We start from the raw sequence: 23,515 nt of genomic DNA on the forward strand, positions 1-23,515 counted from the left end.
GAGGCAATAGAGCACCGGCCTAGGCTCTGTTATGAGTAAAGCCAACTATTGCCTTTGAGGCATTTTATCTCCAAGAAGGAAGTTAAGACCAGTCACAAATAATAATAGAAATAGCACACCACGACTCCTTCTGGTTAGGATTTACTTAGGTGAGACACTGTGGTAACTGAGCACTTTCTATGCATGTCTCATTCACTCTTCAATCCCATGAACCAGGCACTCTCATGTCCCCTTTCTAGATGAAGACAGACTCAGAGAGGTTCAGTTATTTTTCGGAGCTCACATGTCTAGTCAGTGGCAGAGTCTGGGTTAGAAGCCACACAGGTGGCAGACCCCAAGTTCTTCAGCAGCACATGTGTGTCAGAGGATGTGCAAGAGAAATGACAAGTGTCCAAGGGGATGCACAGGAAGAGAGCATCACCTTTGATTGAGGAGAAGGGGCAGATGTTGAATGGAGGTGTGTGAGTGAAGACAGGCAGAGAGGAGTGGAAGTGGGAAGTTGGCCATCCCCAGCCACAGGACATGACATGAGAGGGAAAGAATGGGAATGTCCTGAGAATAGTGAGCAGCCAGCTTTACTAAAATGATAGGCAATGGACCTGTGGGAAATGAGGGCCATGTTGGGCCATGTTTTTAGGGTCTCTGAAGTTGGATCATTTTGTTTGACCCATACATATGTATGCACAGGTATGTATGTATGCACGTGTATGCTCCCACGTGCATGTGCACACACACACACAAACTGAAGACTTAAACCCTCAAAACTCTCCCTCCTCCTCTCATGTTCCCCCACCCTACTTCTAATCTACAGCAGGAAGCAGGATTCACTGATAGTTACCTCTGATCAAAAGAAAAAAAAAAAAAAGAAAAAGAAAAAAAGAAAAAAAAGAAAGAAAGAAAGACTCCTGTTTATTGAGCATCTACTATATGCTGGTCACTGTTCAACAAACTTTGGTATGTTATAGCTTTTCATCTTCTCGGCAGCATCATGTGGTATAATTAACCCATTTAGAGATGAGACAAATAAGACTCAGCATATTTTATTTTTTTGAAGGTTCAGAGAAGGGACAAAAATACAGATAACTTTGAAGAGAAAACATTTTCCATCAATTGAAAGCATTAGTCAAAAGATGTATATCTCCCCTAGTGTTTGGACAATACATTCTCAGCCTGGGGAATCCACATGATGTTATTTGCTCATGAGTCTTTTCCCTCCATCCGGTATTTTATTCTCAGAAAAGCGAGGGAGCAGGAACGATGGAAGAAGAGCAAGGTAATATTAGGAGCCTGATGCTCTCAGACTTTTGTTCTAAGTGTCTGATTCTACCCCAGAGTTACACAATAAACAATGGGAGGTTACTCAGATGCCAGATCTGCACGTATAGCCGTTTGGAGCAAGCACTTGGATTAAGCAAGGTTTCCTGTGAATGTCGGAGAAACTGATAAAGGGGGAGGTGATGTGCAGCTGATGGAATTGCACCACCTAGTTCAAGAATTCATGCGTGTAGCACAGGCGCTTCTGTGTCAGGCTGGAGGCCCAGTGAGGTGCTCACGACTCCGCGGCCTCCTGGGAGGGTGGAGGCTCAGGGCGAGGCTGCCCGGCCCAGGCCGGGTAAAGAATGAAGGGAGTTCCCTCAGCCACGCGGGGCCTTCACTTGAACCTTTGGTTTTCCAGCACCTCCTGGCAGTGGTGGTGGTTCTTTCAAAACAGTTTGCTAAGTATATTCTGGAATATAACATTTTCTTGCTTTCCTTCTCAAAACATGTGAGAACAATGGGGTAAGTTGAGAAAAATAGATGAGCAATGGGTGAGCTAAGTGGTCTTAAGAAGGCTAAGGAAGTACGTGTCATTAAGGGAGGCATGTACCTCTTGGGGGAGGCCATGTCCACACTCTGCCTCACCTTTCCTTTGTTCTAGGTGTTCCTAAGAGCAGCCGTCCTAGGTAGCCAGAAAGGAATCAGGCTTGACTGGCAAAGTTTGCATATCTCATAACCAACACGAACAAGTTGCTGTTCTCACACAGAACAAATGACTCTTTCTGCTCAGGCTAGGTTTTTTTTTTTTTTTTTTTTTTTTTTTTAAGAGTAAACAAAAGTCCATTTGATTCTTTACTCTCAAACATTTATTCTAGTCTTTGTGGCTAGATGTGCTTCTTTTTTAAAAACTGGATTGCAGTTTTTAAACTGCTCCTTAATCCGGGCTAGATATAGTTTCTAAATAAGCATGCATGACTCAGTCTTGGAACTCTTCCAGATGTAGCAATGAAAAATGTCCCCTGTGATCTCGGTTGGGTTAATAAACAAACTCATCCCAGAAAGGAAAACGATTTCAGTGTCCTTCCTGTGAAGAGGTAGAAAAAGACAATGTTGGGACAGATGCTATAACTTTTTCATAGTCTTATCATTCTTATCAATACACCTTAACCCTAATCCAGAAATTGCCCTCAGTCATCCCAGTAAGATTACACTGACTTGGTCACATGGACACCTGAGACTAGAGATGGAACGCAGGTAGAAAGAAGCACAAGGTTACCTACACTGTTCTCATTATCTAGATTCTATGCCACTGGTAAAGAAGACTAGATGATGAATAAATTACTAGCCATGGACTAGCCCTGTGAAATCAGGCACGAAAATGTTGGTTCTTAAAGAGAAATTGGGTAGCTTAATTCAAGGTGGTAGTGTCATGCCAATTAATTCTTTCTTCTGTTTATTCTTTGTTACCTATTTGTCTAGCTTCAACCCCAAATCCAGACCTCATTAGCCTTGGCTCGTCCTTACTTAGGTACATAAAGAGTGCTCACTGTCCCTAGTGTACAGGAATATCAGGATCTCACAAGCTTTTGTGGGCAAGCATTTGGCCTCTTCCCAGTATCATACCCCAGCTGCCTTTCATTGCACAGGGCAATGAACACATGCTCTTGGTTTATTTTGTATTTCCTACCTCTACCTATGTGATATGTGCTTACAAGGTAAAGACAGGTGGGGCCTGCCGGCACTCAGCCTCATTGCAGTTGTGGCCCAGGAGGTCAGACAGCCCCTTCCCACTGCAGCATCTTCCCTTCCTCTCCGACCCCTCCCAGTCCTGGCTCTCGGCACTGCCAGGCCACTCCCTGCCCTATTCATTCCCAACTGCTGATGCTCTGCTTTCTTCTCTCTGTAGCAAGGATCCCCACATGGAGGGGGTCAGATGAAGACCCGTTTCCACATGAAGCAGGTCAGACTTTCCAGGTAGACAGGCAGGAACTAAAATAATTGGAGGGTGAGGGGAGAAACCATATTCAAAATTATAACTTGTTTTGGGCAAATGAAAAAAGCCACTTATTATTCCTGATCAATAAGCATGCTTCATTCCCTGCCATCCCCTAAGACAATCCCTGTGTCCATTTATTCACCGGCCACTCCAGCTACTCATCCTGTCACAGCACACAGGATGGGGAAACACGCACACACCACATTGGGACCACTCTATTCCATGTCTCTATATCCACTGTGTCATGGATGTGGTGGCTTCCTCAGATCACCGGGGATCCACAGGTTGCCTGTGCTCAGCTGGTTAGACCCCATTAGGGAATCCCCCGTGGCTTCTGCTGGAACCCCCTCTTCTTCCTAGTTTTCCTCCTCTGTTGCTCACCACTCTCCCTCCATATCCTCTGACCCCGCTCCTCTTCTGTACATGTCAATGTGCCTGGAGTTTTCTAGAACTGTTTTTCGTCCTCCCTGTGTCCTTTTTGGGTCCTCATTCAGGCCAGGGCTCAGTCTCCCCAGCCCCTGTGAGCTGAGTTCTTCTGTGGAGTACTCTGCTTTCCTGTCTTTCTTTCTTTTTGAAGTTTTATTTGTTTATGTAATCTCTATAACCCCACGAGGGGTGGGGCTTGAACTTATGACTGTGAGATCAAGAGTCTCAGGCTTTTGCCGACTGAGTCAACCAGGGGACCCATCTCTGACACTTTCTGAATGTGGAACACTTCTTTCCTCTTTCCCCCAAATTTCTGCTTGTATGCATTCTATCTATTCCTTGAAATACTTCCTTTCTGAGGCCTTCATTAATCTCCCCTCCTTTTGAATTTCCTTGTCACTTTGATCTATTCTTCTCTATTGCATCTCGTTCGAGCAGAAAGTCAGAGGGAGAAAACTAAATTCAAATTCCAGTTTCCTTGACTATGAGAACCTGGATAAATATCTTAAACCCATTGAACCTCAGAACTAATAGCACTTTAAGTTGGGGCTTCAGATGAAGGGTAAATGTAGATTGGAGTAAAAACAATGCCAGTAAGTCTCTCAACTACTTGGAGAAAATTCAGCAAGATAGGGAACCTTGTAAATAACATTCACTGAGATCTCTGACAGGATCTCATCTAAAATTTGCAATAATCTATGAGTTGTGGGACTTTAAGTTCCCAGGCACTATGGATGTCAGAGCAGAGGTTAAGGGCAGGGATTTGAGGATAATCCCTTGCACTGATTTGTGTAAGCTTGATCAAGGCCCTTAACCTTGTTGGAACCACTATCCATATCTATAAAATGGGCTTACTGATGGCTCTAACACAGGGGTCACTGTGAAGGTTACAATACATAATGCATGAGATGTATACAGATTCATGTCTGGCACATAGAAAGGGCTCAGTAAATGTAAGTACTTCTTTTATGATGTTTTGAATGTTCATTTCTATGGAATCCTGTCAGGAGACAGACACAGTGAATGTATGGATTTAAGCCCGTGGGATACACTCATCCATGGAAGAGGGCCTATCTGTATACATCCTAAGTGCTATGACAGGAATAAAGGCAGGTCTGCTCTTAGGGAGCTGTCTACTTTAAAAGAAAATGAAAAAATTAATCACAAATTGGCAAATTGCAGTCTGTGGGCTGAGTCCACTTCCCATCTACTTTTTAATCAAGTTTTAATTGTCACAGTTGTGCCCATTCATTGAGGTCTTATCTCGTGCTGCCGTTGTGCCATAAAGGCAGGGTTGAGTAGTTGGGCTGGAGACCACATGGCATGAAACTTTGAAAATATTTACCATTGGCCTGTAACAGAAAAAAATTTACTGCCCTCTGAAATTAATGACTAGTACCTCAAGATGAGTCTTAGGACGACATTAAAAAGTGTGATTAAGAGGACGGTGGGAAATAGGTAACTGGGCCACATCCCACAGAACCTACTGACCTTGGAAGGGCCCGAGTTTTATGTCAAGTGTGATGTAAAGCCTCAGGAGATTTTTATTTTAGTTTTGAATGTATACTATACATTATTTAGAGAGGGGGGCTGCTTTTATTATGAAATACAGCAACCATGCAGATGAGTACAGAAAATATAAAAGTACATTTTCACAGGCTGTTACAAAATAAATAGCATCCAGGTCAAGAGCTAGAACATCAGCACCTTAGAAGCCTCCCACATCCCATCCCAATCACAGCCTCTTTTAACCTCCCTCGTGGTAATCACTTTGACATTACATTCTTCCCCTTCCCCCCCCCTTTTTATAGCCTTATTATCTAATTTTATAATCCTAGTTTAGTGTTACCTGGGTTGGATGAGTTCTGTTGTCTCTGCATAATCTACAACCCAGAGACTGCAGTCCTAGGTGTGTACCCTGTAGAAATACATGCATATGTGTATCTGGGGCAGATAGAAGCAGGCCTGTAGCAGCTTTGTTTGCAACAGCCCCAAATTGGAAACAAGCCACATTTCTATTTCCAACTGGCGTGGATAACATACTTCTGGAATAGGCATACAATGGAATATCACAGAGAAACAGAAATGAATGAACATGGCCACACCATGAAAGAATTTTAAAGACATAACTATAAGCTTGGGAGGGTTTTAAACTGGATAATGGAATGATATCAGCCAATTTATTTTTTTAAAAGACCACTGAGGATGCTGTGTAGAAATCCATGCCTGTGGGGAGAGAAATGGAGCCATGTGCAGAGGCTCCAGCACTGGAGAAGCAGAGAAGAGGGACGTGAGATGGGTTCTGGAAGAAGTGCTAGGACTTGCTGAGGGACTGGGCATGAGTGCTAAGAAAAGGGCAGGGCGATTACGCATAACTTCAGGCCTGGCTTGTATGATGGAGCCACTTATTAGGATGGAGGAGGCTGGAAGGAGACACTGTTGGGAGCAGGTGTCCAGGGCATGATGAGTTAAGTGTCTGTGAGAATCTAGATGGAAACACCAGGTATGTGCTGGGTAGGTGGACAGTGTGGATCAAAATCACTTTATTCCAGAATCAAAGATGGAATACCAAAGATAGGGTGGACTGTATTTTAGAATAAAGTCTCGGTTCACAGATTCTTTTAAATTTGTTAATTATTCTCAAGATGCAGATACACCTTAGGACAGTCATAAAGCTGTTTTTTGAGGCAATCCATAGTCTAGGACTGTCTCAGTGTGAAAGCTTTTATTGGAAGGAAGAGGGACTTGGCAGGTAAATTTTCTCTATCCTGTCTGCCTGTTCTCAGAAACCTATAAAACTGTCTTTTCCTGGAGTCTCCCTCCACTTTAATGTAACCACCCAAACACATAGTGAAGATCTCCTGTATATCAGGCACTGTGTTAGATTCTGGGTCTCTGCTTCTGGTATTTCATTTTGACTTTATCACTAGGAGAAGGATGCAATTAGGTAATGTCTATTTGAAAGGTCAATTGTAAGCAGAGAAATATTGGGCAAAAGGCTAGACTTTTGACTTATGACTGAACGGGTATTTGTAAAATGATAACATTTCAGGTGAAGAACAATTTCTGCATAACAATCACCACTTCCTTGGACCACCTGGTGCAGGCTCATCTCTAAGGCTTCTTTACAGATCTATAAAGCTAAAAAGTCAATAGCTTGATTTATTTATCAGCATGCCCAGGAGATTAGGATAGCAGGACAGTCCTAGGCATTTGTGAGAGGGGCTCCTAAAAGGACTTCCAGGTGGTTTTCTTGATATCCATCTTCATGTCTCCCAAAGTAACTTCTACTTTTTTGAGTTTTAGATTGTGCCATTCAAATTCTACTTATCCTCTCCTAATTGAGAAGACTCAGATATGCTTGCTAAACTACTTGCTTTGAATTCTTAAGATCTATTCTAAATTATGTTTATATTTTATTTTGCTGGAATTTACATCTTGGTCTGCATATTTCTTTTACCAATATGGTCTGAAGAAAGTATACTATTTCTATTATAGTCTTATCAAGGTCATTGACATAATTATTATTAGCTTGTGATAATTTCCAAGAGCACGATCTGCTCCTTTTCCTAAGCTTTTCCTTTTTTAAAGCTTAAAAAACAATACATTCTTGGGTTCTGTATATAAGAAAATAGATCATGTTAGAGTAGCAATGAAAGAGAAGATCTAGATCCAGACAGTCCGTCCAATCTTCCTTCCTGTTCAGCTCTGCTACTAACCTGTCTGGGCAAGCTACTCCATGTTTATTTGGGCTTTGCTGCCTCATCAGTACAGTGGACAGCATGGGCTACATGATGTCAATTCAACTCACTGGGCACTGAATTATGGCAAAAGGTGACTGAGCACAACTTTCCTCACCCTTCATGTCACTCTGAGCACAACTTTCCTCACCCTTCATGTCACTTCATGTCACTCTGATGAAATTTTAATGCCTTAATATATCTCAAACCTCTACATATCTGATAATTATTTCTACCACATGTGTGCTTAGCCTCTTACTTTTTTTCCTTTTAATATTGTGTCTGCATTTGATCCTGAGTAGGATATGGTAGCCCTATCAAAATTGGGAGTAGCTGAGAATTAAATAATTCCCAGTCTCACCCAATTGTCTCCCAAACCTGTTCAGTGGAGTCCCATTTCATAGAGCTACCTTGGTTTTTACTTCCCATGGTATAATTCCTTTTTATAAGATTTTATCCATTTATGAGAGAGAGAGAGAGAGAGAGAGAGAGAGAGGCAGAGACATAGGCAGAGGGAGAAGCAGGCTCCATACAGGGAGCCTGGTGTGGGACTTGATCCCAGGACTCCAGGATCACACCCTGAGCCTAAGGCAGATGCTCAACCAGTGAGCCACCCAGGTGTCCCACCATGGCGTAATTCCATTTCTCATTATGTCCCATTTATAGTTCTTTAAATCTATTACTATAACCCAATCTCCTAGAATTACACAAGCTAAAATAACATTTTATATGTTATTTAAAAATTTACAAAATATACTTTATAGGAATTTATGAAGTCAGCATTGAACCAAAGCCAACTCTAAAATTTCTTGGGAGGGGGACCCAAAATAGAAGACAGATTGAACCTTATTCTCAATTTTCTTCTTTCTTTCTTCCCTCCCTTCCTCTTCTCTCTCCCTCTTTCATCTTTTCTTTTCTTTCTTCTAAATTGCAAAACCTAAAAATACAACAAGCACTAGAACCAACATTAATTTTGTGTATATATATTAATTTTACATGTATGTGACATATTTCCTGGGAAAGAAGACAATGGGGCATTAAGATATTTGTGGATCAGTCTGGCCCTCTAGGAGCTCTGCTTACCCCCTACCTAAGTAATGTGTGGGTTAGATAAAGCTGCTTTATCGCCTTTCCTTCTGTTGCTCTGCTTTGCTGATACTTCAGCCTTAGTTCTATTCTGTAACTTGGCTCCATTGTTCCCCTAGGTCATTAATTGATAACATTGTCTAGATTTATTTTTTGATTTTTTACTGTGTGAAATTAATGCAAATACTCTTTTACCTATACTAATTTCTTATAGCAGACAGAAGAAAGGAAAAAGAGAAGGAGAAGCAAAGAAGAAAAAGGAAAATGTTCCCTTAACATTTACTCTATTTACTATTACTATTTTTATAATATAGGATTAAAATTTTATTTTTCCATATTACGTACTCATTCTTCTTTTCTTTTTCGAGAAAAACTGGCAATGTATGTTGTTTTTCATTTTTATTTGCTTTTAAAGGCTACTGACATCCTTGGTACCCTAGGATACTAGTGTGATGATCTTTTATGGGTTCTTTAGAGAAAGATATTCACAATATCCTTATGGCTACCTGGAAAGAAACATTTGTCCCAGTCTGTAAGGGCTTCCTGAGGCAAGCGGCTCTGAGGCAAGGGCTTCCTGAGGCAAGCGGCTCTCAAATATATCAGAGCCTGAATTAAAGCAGCCAAGTGCTGGCAAGACCATAAGGCAAATGAGTCAGAAGTAAAAGCTATCATTAAAGTTGTAGGGGTCCCTTTAGAATTAAAATTTTAGGGGGGATTTGGAGTAATACAGAAATGCTAATTTATGCAGCACAGAATGATGTAAATTCATGACAGGGCAGAAGTGGCTTACTAGAACTCATGTAAGCAAAGTTTAGGACTATTAGCTGACAGTAATATTAATAGGAGTTCAATTAAGTGGATATTATAACCTCAAACATGTCTTAATCTCCCATAATAGATTTGTAATATTGTCCATGGACAAAGCAATGGCCCTACATTACTCTGCTTTGATCAGACCACACCTGGAATGTTGTATTCAGTTCTGGTCACCTCAATCTGAGATAGACATTGACTCCCTGAAATGTGAATAGGAGGTTGGCCACAATGGTGAGGGGGCAGTGCAGGTGGTGATACCTGGAGGAAAACAGACTAACAAGAAATAGAAAGAAGGACTGTCACACAGATGAGACAGATTTTGTTTTAAAAAATGCCAAATATATCAGAGCCTGAATCAATGAGTAGTAGCTTGAATCAATGAGAAGGACACTTAGTAAAATAAAGAATTTTTAAAGTCAGGGTAGTTTAAAATGGAATAGGCAGGCTAGGAATTAGGGAATTTCTGTCATAAAGGCATTTGGGCAAATGACCTCCTCAGACAGGATTTTATAGAGGTGACTCCAGCATAGATGGTTGTTGTTCAGATCAAGTGACCTTTTAGGAACCCCTTCCAACACTAAATTCTCAACATTATGAAATCAAAAGCCACTTGATTCCCATAGCCCATGGACACACCCATAATGCAAGGGCCAAAGAGTTTAAAGAAAGATGAACAAAATGAGAATTAAAATTTGTTTCTTAATTTCAAATTCCCAAGCTGAGATAAATCCATAAGAAATCACTGTCATTTCCAGTTAAATGGCTGGATGAATTATCTTCAGATTAAAAGATTCACATTCAAACTTGGCCTCTTATCAATGCAACTATTTTTCGGATAGTTTGTCAGAAATTAGCACATTTTGGGGTCTGTGTTTGTCATATTTCATAAAATTTCACTTGAAAATATACTTTTAACATATTTCTCACATACACACCTATGTGAGAACATAATTTTCCTTTTGTCTTCTACACATAAGAAATTGCTCTGAACACTTTACATAAGAAGGCATTAAAATATAATATGACAGCAAGGCATATTATTCTTAAAGTTCTAAAGATGATACAAATATCTAATCCTGGATGGAAGAGAAGTAAATATATAGTTGATGATTTAGACAAAAGGAAGGAGAAATGAGTAAAAGCCTTTCACATTTATGAAAACAACAATTACGAACAATGAGACAGTTTCTAAATGACCACTAAGGCACTGGCTGTTCTAGGTATGCAGATGCAGTCCTCTGGCCACAGCACACTTATGGTAGGCAGTCACTGGATGCCAAAAGAGTTAAAGTAATTTTAGTTATGTAGGTTTCCCACTATTTAGATTTTCTATTGAATTTGTGCAACTCAAAGGGGAGAATCAATAATTAAAATAGGGAAAATTACCTAAATTTAGAGAAAGACTAATAGCATTGAGTCTGATCTCTGAGAAAAATATATGAGAGATAGGAAATACAGGGAGTGAAAAGACAGACGTTTGGGAGAGTCAGATGGTGGAAGAAAAAAAACAAAAATATAATAGAAATTCTATTACAAGTACACATTTCATTATTCCAGCACAACTCCAATATTCACTATCTTTATAATATTTAAAAATGCTAATTTTCCAATGAAACTTTTAAAGATATCATTCATTAGTATATCTATACATCATGAGCTGGGCAAATATATTGATTTTTTTTAAAAGGCAGAAAAAAGTAGTTTCTTTTAAGCAAATGAAGTATAGATATAAGCATTTGTTTTCTGATCCCTTTCATAAAATCAATATTGAAAATTTATGTTCTGAAAGCAATTTTGTTCAGGTTGAGTTTTCATTATGGGTCCAATAATGGACCAAACTTGAGTAAACCGAACAATGAGCATTTAGCTTCTTACCTATAAGATACTTTCTCTTATTTATTTAAAAAAATATTTTAGCTGTAAACATTAATCAGATTTCCTCTTCTAGATTTTCAAATGTAAACAATAAAAATCAATTTTCTGTTTAATAGAAACAGAGAAAAAGAAAGCAACCCACATCATTAGTGATACTCATATTTTCAAGTTGGAAAATGGATTCAAGGAGAGGAGCTTCAAAGAGGCCACTAATACCAAATATCCATCTTTTAGATGGTTACATAGGTTAATAATCGGAAGTTAGGTGAAGAGTTAGTAACTCAAGGAAGTGTTACATTTCGAGGATAAGAAATGGAAGATAAAGCTGTAGTTAAGTTCTATCACAGTAAAAAGTTACAAATACCTTCTTCAACATCTGAGATATAGTCACCATCACTGAGCATTTCAGGGGCGTTGGCTTTACGAACTGCATGATTTAAGTGAACAACGTAAGTTGTGTGGAAAATGTATAGTCTTTATGCGACAACAAAACACATTAAGACTTCAATAAACATTTTTACAATAAACATTCTTTAGGAAACAGGTACACAGTTACTCTTAATTATGAACACAAAGGTGGTTTTCATACCTTCATCGTCAGACATATCAAGAACTTCATTCATCGTTTCTGGAACATTCATTTTGTGCTTCTCTATGATAGTCTAATAACAACAACAAAAAGAGCAGTCACCTTAGTGTAAGCAGACTGAACATTTTAATGAGACTATTCATTTCTTTCTAAATTAATCATTTGATATATTATGGGACTGATGTGCTGAGTATCTTGAGGCTCCTCCATATAAAATGACATCAAAATTGTCCCTTAGCATTAAGGGACTTCACCATATATACTGCTAAGAACAAATATAAGTTAAAAGAATTCTAGTGGCAAAGCAAATCAGCTTAAAAGATTTAGGTCCCTAATAAGACTTTTCAAAGGAAAAGACAAGAGAGGGATCCCTGGGTGGCGCAGCGGTTTGGCGCCTGCCTTTGGCCCAGGGCGCGATCCTGGAGACCCGGGATCGAATCCCACATCGGGCTCCCGGTGCGTGGAGTCTGCTTCTCCCTCTGCCTATGTCTCTGCCTCTCTCTCTCTGTGTGACTATCATAAATAAAAAAAATTAAAAAAAAAAAGAAAAGACAAGAGAGATATTGCCTCTCCTAGTCTATTGTCATACTTTTTCATGGTCTGATGAACCTGCTACCTCATTCCACTAAAAGTCTTGGCTGAAGATCACCAAGCATTGTGTCTCTATTGCTTGCACAAGCTAGACATGGATTTTGTCTTCCCCTTCTATGTATACATTTTAATTCCTAGGAGAAATATAAAATATTAAGATTGCATAAATCATATAATTTTTACAAGTATGCCATGCAGAAAATATTTTAGAGATCATGCATTTGCAAGATCATTTTCACCTCCACACAATTTTAAAGAACTGTGTATTATAGAGCCAAGGACTTAGTGAATTTTTTATTTGCTCTTGGATGACTTTTTTACCTATATAGATTGTATCCATCCAAAGGACACAGAGAGCTTGTTAAAAATATTAATGACTTAGTGTTTTAGACTTAAAACAAGTCCTCTTCTTATTCTAAGCATATGAAAGGCTAATGGTACAAGGGAGGATAGATACTTAAGTAAGGCAACTAAAAAAAGCTAGGTTGTTGAAACTATGGTACATTTGTCATAATTAACGAACCAATACTCACATATTACTATTAAATAAGCCTGTATTCTATTCAGATTTCCTTAATTTTTTACCAAATGTCCCTTTTCTGTTCCAGGAACCCATCCAGGACACCACAGTCTCTTTACCTGTCATGCCCCCGTAGGCTCCTATGGCTGTGACAGTTTCTTAGACTTTCCTTCCTTCTAACGACCTTCATGGTTTAAAAGTGAACTGGTCAGGTATTTTGTAGAGTGTCCCTCAGTGGGATTTGTCTCATGTGTTTCTCAGGATTAGGGTTGCAAGTTTTGGGGAGGAAGACCACAGAGGTCAAGTGCTCTTTCCATCATACAGTATTTTTTTTTAAAGATTTTATTTATTTATTTATGCATGAGAGACACAGAGAGAGAGAGAGAGGCACAGACACAGGCAGAGAGAGAAGCAGGTGTCATGCAGGGAGCCTGACGGGGGACTCGATCCCAGGACTCCGGGATCACACCCTGGGCTGAAGGCAGCACTAAACTGCTGAGCTACCCTGGCTGCCCTCATCATACAGTATTAAGGGTACACACTATCAATATGATTTACTCGTGTTGATGTTGGCCTTATTCTCCTTGCCAAGCCAGTGTTTATCAGGTATCTCCATGGTACCTATGTCCCCTGTGCCCCTTTCCATACTTTATTCTTTGCAGGGAAGTCATACTCAACCCACACCTAAGCAGTAGGGAATTATGTTCTATACCTCCTTGAGGGTGAAGTGTTTTCATATATTGTTTGGGATTTTTTTTTGCCTGGTTTGCCTCTTCTTTCCTATTTATTCAGTCATTTATCTATATTAGTATGGACTCATGGATATTTATTTTATGCTTTGCATTATAGTCAATTCTTTCTATCTATCATCTATCTATCTATCTATCTATCTATCTATCTATCTATCTATCATCTATCTTTCTATCTAAAATTGTTCCACCTTTGGCCACTGGGAACTCTTTCAGTTGACTGCTGTGTCCCTTTAAACAGCTCCATAATTGTGTATATGCATGTTTATTTACTTACTTGGGGAGGGAGACACCTTCTTACTTTTTGGCACTAGATGATGCTCATCTCGTATATTTCCTTCCCTAGATCTAGATTCAGCTATTTCTCGAAGTAGCCCTGATTCTCTTTTAGAAGACAGTACCTGAGAGATAGATGTCCTCTGTTCTTTGCCATTGAGGAAATGGAATATTTTACATGAGGCAATTCAAATGCTTGATTCTTTGTCTGACTGAGTGTCAACTTCTAGTTCCTTGGTTCCCCACTTGGCCAGATTGGTAAGGTCATTAACTCAAGCATCTTTCTCGGATTCTCGGAGTTGCCAGGTCATAGATTGTACTCATAGGGAAGATGAATCGTCTATTTAAAGTTTTTGAAAAACTGACATCTGCTGATGGAGTCAAAGGCTGCTGGGGCTCCAGCAGGTGGCCATGCAAAGACCTGCCTGTGGTGGAGGCTGCACCATGTTTAATGAGCTTAAGATCACCACCCTAAACTGTGTAGGTTCTCATCTGTGCCAGGTTACATTTCACTGCAAAAGCAGACCTGACACAGTGGTGTCTCAGCTTGGAATACAGTCTCGAATACCACAATGCTGGACTAAGTCTTCGGGACTTCAATGGGCTCTTTCGTAACCTATGTGAGCTCTTCATTTGGTGGAAGCCTCATTTACTTCCTTAGGCAAACTAGATCTTTCCTGTTAGCGTGGGTCCTGTCTTCTCTCTCTTGCAGGAATCACCTGCCAACTCAGCGGATGGCACTGAGGAATATGGCCTGACTCCCATACACTGCCTGTCTTTCACTTGAACCAGAGCCTTGAAACCATTCTCAGGCTGTAACTTTACTTTCTCTGTCTTTATTTTTCTCCTCAAGCTTTTTTTAAGATTTATTTTTTAAGTAATCTCTACATCCCATGTGGATTCTGAACCCACAACCCTGAGATCAAGAGTCATATCCCTCTACCTACTGAGCCAGCTAGGTCCCCTTCCTCAAGCACTTTTGATTTTCAAGAAATATTTTGAGCTTTCTCAATGGGTGAGCAAGTCATTTACATTCAATAAGCAAGATTTAGATTTTGAACGATTACATCGGTTTCAATTCTCTAACACTGAAAAATAAGTTTTATATATTTATTGCAGTGATTTCAAATCTGCATTGTGACACTTGATCATTGTTTAATACCTTATCCTTCTCCCTCATTTTTTCTAGAGAGAGCTAAATGGAATATCTGTAACATTAAGGTTAATAAACACTATTTGTTTAAACTCTTTTCTCAAGAATTTAATAACAGATTTTAAAATCATGAAATACTCAGGAAGTATATAAAAGCAATATGTAGTAATTAACATGACCTGGTTGATAACCATTGCTCTAGTTCATTAAAGCTACTGCTTTCTTTTTTTTTTGCAAATTGAATAATTTCTCTCTTGTTATCAGCAGGCTGTTTTTTTTTTTTTTTTTTAGTTTTTAAAGCCTGTGCATTGCCAAATAATTCAACCAGCAGGTTGCTACAGAATTCCTCAACCCATTTTTTTTTGTATGAAGCACTGTGTATACAAACTGTTTGCAGATGCTAACCCTGCCTCCCTTCACATTGGAAGGTGGTGGATGAGAAAAGGAGGCAGAGCCGATAATTCCTAGTGTTCCAGAGTCCTAAATTTACATTGTACGGAGCCAATCTCAGGCATGTGTGTTGAGTCATGGAGTCAGGAATAACTCCAACAAGCCTCTGATATGGTGCAATATCTGCTCTCAAGTCCAAAGTTACCAAATCCTGATGCAGTTCAAAGGCTCCAGATGGTGCTAATAAGAAATGACTTATCCTAGAGGTTGCAGCTTGTAAAAGTGTATCTGACGCAACAAGGCCTTCTGCTGAAGATTTATTTATAATTTTAACAAAACATTTTTTGTTTTTCCTGTGAAAACTCCAATAGCCGAACGGAAGAGCAGTGAGAATGGTGGCAAAAGTCAATTTTGATCCTCTAATGTTTTATTTTAACAACAATGCAAAAAAAAATGCTTTTCACCATAACAACAACAATGTATCCATTACCATTTGTGAGTTACAACATTTTAAAGAACCAACTTATCTTCAATTTCCTCACTCTGCCAAAGGAGGATGTGAAAATATTCCTGTCTTCATTTCATTAAAAATATTTTTATATCAGGGGGCCTGGCTGGCTCAGTTGGTTAAGCATCTGCCTTCGGCTCAGGTCATGATTCTGGGGTACCTGGATTGAGCCCCACATTGGGGAGTCTGCTTCTCCCCCTTCCTCTGCCCCTCCCCTTACTTGTGCTTTCTCTCTCTCTCTCTCTCTAATAAATAAAGCCTTTAAAAATGTTTTTATAGTAAAACAAATATATAAATTTAGCTTTATATGGGAGCAAAAAACTCTATAGCTACTAATACAACTTTTCAAAAGATATTTTTAGCATTTAGTTTCTCAGTATCAGAAATGAGAGTTCTGTGATGCTGGTTGCCAGCAATGAAGGGACAGCATTTGGAAGCATGGCACTTAGTCTATGAGTTGGGGGGAGTAGGTTCACTTCCCCAGAGCCCTGGAAAATCTACAGCCTGAGAGCTGGCTCTCAGGCTGATGGGGTCTGCATTCAATACTTACAGTCGTGGTCATGGTTTCCTCAGTCACTACCTTCAGGGTGTCGACCACAGAGATGTAGCCAAGCCTCCGGGCAATGGCTAGGGCAGTGTTCCCATTCTGGCAAGAGGGAAACGAGGACAAGGAATTAGTAATCACTCCCCGGGTCTCAGTGTCTGTGTGCTTCCACAAGTTTCGCCCTACTGAACAGAAGGCGAGTGGTTCACTGGTCCCACCCACTATCATACACCAAACATTTTTCATTAGAGACATACCTTGCTCAAAACCCACCTAACCTGTTCCCACTCATGCAGCAGAGAGTTGGCTGCTACACATGGAATCCAAGAGGCTTTTTAACATTCTAAGTAATCAAGGGAACAAACATGTTTTTCTTGTTATATATGGATTTCCTACTAGGTGGCAATGGATTTGTAGTTTTTAAGTGTGAAACACTAATCACATCTCTCTCTCTGGATGGCTCACAGTATAGCTATCGTGTTTTGGCCTGAATTCTACTAAATGTGTGGCAACACTGGTGCACAATGAAAAATGTAAGAAGATTCCAGCATCAAGGTCCATCCCCCCCCCCTTCTCTTAGCCTCCTCCCTCCCTCCCTTCACTCTTACCACAGTGAGTTCATTGGGGGAAGCATTGTTCTGAAGCAAGACGTTTATTATATGCGTGTGTCCCTGTTGAGCTGCTTGATGTAACGGCGTATACCCATTCTGCAGAAGGAAGATGGAAGAAATGACTCTTACTTCCTTGGGCACAAAATCAGTGACTTTGGTGGTGGATATGAAAGAGAAAAGAGTTTACCTTTGTTCTGGCATTAACTTTTGCAGAATGCTGGAGCAGGAAATTAACAATCTTGATGTTTCCATAGTGGCAGCCTACATGTAAAGGTGTGTATCCCATCTGTAATGATATTTTTTCAGAAAAGAAACCTCATAAGTATACTTTCAGTAACAGCTATCCTAAATAGAAGCAAAAAGTATTATTTAACCTGACTTTTTGAGCTGGGATCATTCTCCCCCTCACTTTGAATATATAAGATGCCCTTGATATTTCTCAGAGCTAGTGTTAGATACAAAAAATAATACCATGTCACATGTAAATAGTTATTGAACTCCCCAAAGTGCTTTCTTGCATCAGCTTATTTTATTCTCACACCAACTTTTCAAGAAAGGAAAGACACATGGCACAGTCAATAGCCTGGACAGACTGATTCAGTGGCTTCCTGATAAGGGAGAGAAAGAATGTCCTGGGGACAGATGTGCTCTAAAAGTATAAAATTGAGGTAGAAAACAACCACGAAGTGGCTAAACGCTAATTCCAGGCAGTAAATGATTATCAGAATGCATGACAGAGATGGGAAGCCCAGAAACACTAAAACAGTAGAGAGTGGTGGGAGTTCAGGAGGTCTGAGAAGTGTGACCTTGATCCAGGTATATACACTGTAGTTAGTCTCCTGCTTCCTCGCTAGAGTCCCATCATTTGACAAGAACTGATTTAGACAAAGCAGTAAGTTGTTTCCCAAATTAACATCCACTGACCCCTGAGGAACTGTAGGTTCTATCTGTCAAAAAAAAAATAATACCTTACATATATATAATTATATATGTGTGTGTATAATTATTTTTTAAAATAAGGATATCCCAGATACTTTTCCAGATGGCCACATTGTAACAGACATTACCATGCAATTTCAACATCTACAATTAATTCTGTTTACGAGGACACTGGCAGCACCAGGTTGGCAAAAGGGAGAGGACTGAGTTTTAAAAACATTCTCAGTGTGCTTGGTGGAGAGGGGTCCGTGTTGTCAAGGGTCTGTATCTCATGTATTTTGCACTATTGTATCTTTATGGTGACTCTATACTATAGACAGAGTGTTTGTCCCCCCCAAATTTACATGCTGAGCCCCAATCCTCAGTGTGATGACATTTGGAGATGGGGCCTTTGGGAGGTGATTAGGTCATTAAGTGGAACCCTCATGAATGGGATTCGTGCCCTTATAGGAAGAGACAGGAGACTGCCTGCCTCTCCTCTCTGCCCTCTACTGTGTAAAGATATAACCAGAAGCTATGTGATAGCCATCTGCAAACCAGCACGAGATCCCTCACCAGACGAGGGATCCACTGGCACTTTAACCTTGGACTTCCCAACCTTTGGAACTGTAAGAAATGACAGTTTGTCCACTCCACGGTATTCTTGTGATAGCAGCCCAAACTAAGACATGCTAGCAAATAGGTACATCTGAATTTGAATGCCCAGACCGCAGCGGAGTGTGGAAGGCGAAGATGTCGCACCAGGGAGGTGCTGCCCAAGAGCTTACTCTGGTCAGATTCCCTTCCACAAACTGACTGTCAGCGTGCCCATGTGGCCCAGACTCCCACCGATAAAGTTCACCATGACCGTGTATATGAGTCTGATTTATAACGCCTGAAGCTGCTCCACGCATGACGAAGGAGATCCTGTTTTGGTAACCTGAACTGACTTGCCTACTTTGCAGGCTTCTTTCTTGATGCTGAGGAACTCAGGATACTGCATTAGGACTCAGAATGTTGCTCAGTGTGGGAGGCATGAAAATAGCTTTCGCCAATCAGTTCTTAGTACAATTAGCTTAACTGAAGTGACATTATTCCCAACTTTAGTGGTAGAGGTTTAATTTTTAGAGAGCTAAAAACAATCAGAAAATAATTTAAAAATATAACTATTAAAAAGCTTTTCAGTTTTTTTTTTTTGTCAATGTGCCTAAGCAATGATACAACAGATTCCAAAGGCTGTTGTGCTAAGTCTACTAAGTAGATTTTCTAAAGAAATTGAATCATTTTAAGTATTTTAATACACAGTTTCTATTCATCCTCACAGCTTTCCATCTCACTCCTAGTAAAACCCTAAGTGATTATAATGGGCTATTAGGATCTGTCTGATATACCTTCACTATACCCCCTGTGCACTAAATCTCTGAGCTCATTCCTACTAATCTCTTCCTTGTTTGTTGTACCAGGGACATTGGTCTTCTTGCTGTTCCACAAGCCCCTTATTAAAGGGGCACTTAGGTGGCTCAATCGGATAAGCATCTGCCTTTAGCTCAGGTCATGATCTTGGGGTCCTGGGATCGAGCCCCACATCAGGCTCCCTGCTCAGTGAGGAGTCTGCTTCTCCCTCTCCCCCTGACCCTTCTCCCTACTCATGCTCCTTCTCTCAAATAAATAAATAAAATCTTTAAAAAATAAAGTATTTTATTAAAAAAAAACACATGTGCATGGATCAGAAGATTTAGTTTGCTCTTAGAGAAATCAGATCGGGGCTCTTCCATTCATTGAGGGCCATAAAATTCTTATATTAAATGGCACCTTGCACAAATATGCTCAGAGAGATGTGATTTGAGAAATTCTTTCCAATTAGCAGCAATCGATTTTGGAAAGACAAACTATTCTTTCTGGAATAGCTAAGAAATAATCACAGTTCAGCTAACTGAGCAGTGTCTGCCTCTTTTTTCCACTGTTGCATAGTTATACCATCAAGACGAGCAGAAGTTGTCTTCTCCTCTAGGCAATACTGAAAGGTTGTATTTGTGAAGGAAGAGCTAATAGGTGCAGACGGAGTATTCAGGCTGATGTTTCTGATCTCTGGAGCCACAGCACCATACCTTACTGGGTAGTAGTCAAGTGCCCCACACAGAACCCTTGGTCTTCTCCCTCAGCCAGCTTCCTCTAATCTCATTGAATGGTGCTTGTGATCACCCAGTCACAGGGGTCACATCCTGAGATTCTTCCTGAATTTCTCACTTTTCCTCATATCTTATTGTTCACACTTCTTTAAGTATCTCTCAAGTTTCTCTCTTGTTCATCAATTTCCCATCTGCTCCTAAGTGAAAGCCTTCTTTCTTCTCCATCCGGACCTTAGCTGTAGCCTTCAACTGCCCCTGCTCCAAACTCCTTTGACCAACTCGGTCTCTGCACTTTCTCCTGTCTGTCTAAGCTGGATGCCTGATCTTATCATTCTTCCGTTTAAAACCTTCCAAGGCTTTCCAATGCGAACAGGATAAAAAGCTGAACTTGCTTAGCCTGGTCCATAAAGGCCCTCTGAAATCTTAAATTTCTAGCAGCATATTGGGACATGCCCACCATTTTTTCCCTCTTGTTTCTATGATACTGAACCAGCTATTGCTCCCTTCTACACATTCCACCTTTGTAAAATAATTCGGTGAATGCCAATGTTTCTAAAATTATGTATTTATATGTGAGGTCAAAGTCAGGCTTTGTACTAATTAGCTATGTGACCTTGTACAAGTGACTACTTTCTGTTCTTCAGTTTCCTCATCTGTAATACAGGGACACCAATTTTACCCACCTTCTAGGGTAGTTGTAAGGATTAAACCAACTAATAAAGGTAAAGCACTTAATACCTGACACAGAGAAGATGGGTAATACATTTTGGTATTATATTATTCTATTATTTTTACCATCATATATCTTCTTTTCTAGATTAGAACTACTATGAGGGCAAGGAATATATCACCCTGTTTAGAATGTGGCAACTAGTAGGAGCTCTAAGAATGAATGTGAAATGAATATCAAATACATTTTTTCATTATTTTATACACATTTAAAGAAATATAGTTTAACTATTAAGTTGCTAATCAGTACTGTTGAAAATCAGTGTATTTTGGATGGTTTAAATAAAATGCTTCAGGAGATTATCCTTTTAAAAAGGAAAAAGAATGACTTTATTTCAGCTAAACCACACTGAATATTAAACTGTGTGGCCAGCAGCACAATTTAGTCTGAACTGATTCAGTGAACTTCAAATACAGAGTTGGATGTGTAGAAGGTCAGCAAGCCAATAGGATGGCTGCAAAAGCTGTTACCAGGATATTCTAGTCTTTTCCCCATAAGAGAAAAGAGCTCTCAATGTTTTCATGATTACTATTTTTAAATTCAAGCCAATGAATTAAATGGTACTACACTTTACACCTGCAGGCTGCTTAGGGCTGTCATCCTTACCCGTAAGAATTTGGCATTTCATAGAATATAATAAACTTCATATTCACAAGTTTAGGAAGCAAGTCCCACAACCCATCTCTCTGCACTTCTGCTTTTTTCAGCTATGGAACAATCATAGCCTCAGCTTTTTTGGGTGCTATGATTTTGCTGAGAAGAAAAAGAAAGGGAAAGAATTTGTAAGAGGCAAAGGTGCTTTCTGAAGTGCATCACTTGTCAAAGGCAGGAAAGGGAACATGCTTCATAAATATTACACCAAGTACAAAACTGATTACTGACCATGATCTGAGTTGGGCTGGGTTAGGAAGAAACCCTGGTAGAGGCTGGAGACCCTTAAGCTCAGGGGCCCTTCTGTGTAAGAAGGCTCCTAGCACCATGCCCTGCCTCTCAACCTGCCTTGGACAATCAGTGCCACACTTCATGACTGAATTACAGTGTCTGCCTTGGATGCGCAGGGGCAAAAACATATTGAGAAACTTGACCCTGTCCATGCCTCCTAGAATTTTTAATCTGTAAAGGAAGCAGCAACCAAAAAAAGTGTTTAAGTCTGTTTGTGTGTATAAATGAAACAACACAAGATGAATATATTTGCCATTAATAAAATAAAGACTACAAGCTAAATTCAGTCTGATTCTTTTTTTTTTTTTTTTTTTTTTTGAGAGAGAGCGAGCATGAGCATGATCGAGGGACAGAGAAAGAGGAAGAGAGATAATCTTAAGCAGGTTCCAGCATGGAGCCTGACTTAGGACTTGATCCCATGACCCTGAGATCATGACCTGAGCTGAAATCAAGAGTCAGATGCTCAACCAACTGAGCCACCCAGGCACCTCTAATCTGCTTCTTTTATCAGAATTAAAAATGCTTTTATTTTCAAAATGGAAAGTAACAAGAAACCACTCAGCTGCTACCAGTGCCTTTACTGTTAAATAATTAGCTACTAGGAAAGCACTGAAGGCTAAGGATGATGAGATTTTTTATAATGGGAAGGAAATAGAGTGAAGGGATTGCTAGGTAAGCTGGCTACCGATGAGGCCATGGAGACTGCACAGAAATTCCAGAAAGGGAATTGAGTGGGAATGTGCCTACTCTTCAGTTCCACCTAGGGCAGCCCTGGCCAGGGACAATGATACTTGCTTTACTAATTTGACACAGAGTTTAAAACACAGACAGGATCTTGCCTGGTCAGATCTCTTTCAGGCAGCTCCTTTTTGATAGAACATAGACAGCATGGATGGAGCAGCTACAACCATAGAGCCAGACAATGTCCAAAGCGTGTATTCTCCTTGGGGCTGTTCCTTCTGTGCCTATCTGGTAAATCCAGTCTGATTTTGATGTCTGAATACCTTTTTACTTGGCTACTTCCTGGTGATACTTCTATATATTTTAGTAACTTCAGTAGGTTATCAATGCACCTCAGAATCTCTATTATACATGAGATGTTTGTATTCACAATATTTAATAAGCATTCATTTTTTGCATCAAAGTATGACACACAGAAAGAAACAAGAATTATGTTTTAGAGTAGATAAAACAAGTTTGCTATGAAGAAGTAACAAAATTAAGTGCCGAAAGAAAATGCTTCGAGAAATGAGATTCATACAAAGTCCTATCTCTGATGAAGACACAAAACAGCCATTTTTCTTATCTGAGTTTGAAATTGCAGCATTATAGGATGTTAATCAGTATTTTTTTTTCTTTTTGAAGAGAACTGTTTGTCTGAGAGAGCGAGAGCAAGAGAGAGAAAGAGATGCTAGCAACCACACATGCCATAAGGAATTTAGCAAGAGAAAAATAATTGAATAAAACTTACTTTATCCTTTTTTATAGACTACATCTGAACAAAGTTAAAGGTCACAAAACACTGATAAATTTTTCTGTATGTGTTAAGTCAGTCACAAAAGCTAAGGAACACGATTTTACACTCTGCCCCTGCAAGACAGATCTGTCGTAACGGGGATCAATAGTGTTACCACGGGTGGGTACTTGTAGGCAGCTGAGATAAAGTGCC

General features: G+C 39.8%; 1 protein-coding gene across 10 annotated transcripts in view; it reads right to left on the reverse strand.

The window, feature by feature from the left end:
* The window catches only part of ANK3 (ankyrin 3), a 663,391-nt gene that overhangs the window by 109,841 nt on the left and 530,035 nt on the right, over window positions 1-23,515 (reverse strand). For 7 of the 10 annotated variants that reach the window (XM_038533992.1, XM_038533993.1, XM_038533997.1 and 4 more), the window contains 5 exons: window positions 17,315-17,413; window positions 17,125-17,223; window positions 16,523-16,618; window positions 11,786-11,858; window positions 11,561-11,623 (listed from right to left, as the gene is read on the reverse strand). In XM_038533992.1, coding sequence (XP_038389920.1) covers window positions 11,561-11,623; window positions 11,786-11,858; window positions 16,523-16,618; window positions 17,125-17,223; window positions 17,315-17,413 — 430 coding nt within the window. The remainder of the gene's footprint in view (window positions 1-11,560; window positions 11,624-11,785; window positions 11,859-16,522; window positions 16,619-17,124; window positions 17,224-17,314; window positions 17,414-23,515) is intronic. The other 3 variants (XM_038533998.1, XM_038533996.1, XM_038533995.1) reach the window with 1 other exon arrangement.

This window comes from Canis lupus, chromosome 4 (genome assembly GCF_011100685.1).
Source record: "Canis lupus familiaris isolate Mischka breed German Shepherd chromosome 4, alternate assembly UU_Cfam_GSD_1.0, whole genome shotgun sequence".
NCBI classification, from domain to species: Eukaryota; Metazoa; Chordata; class Mammalia; order Carnivora; family Canidae; genus Canis; species Canis lupus.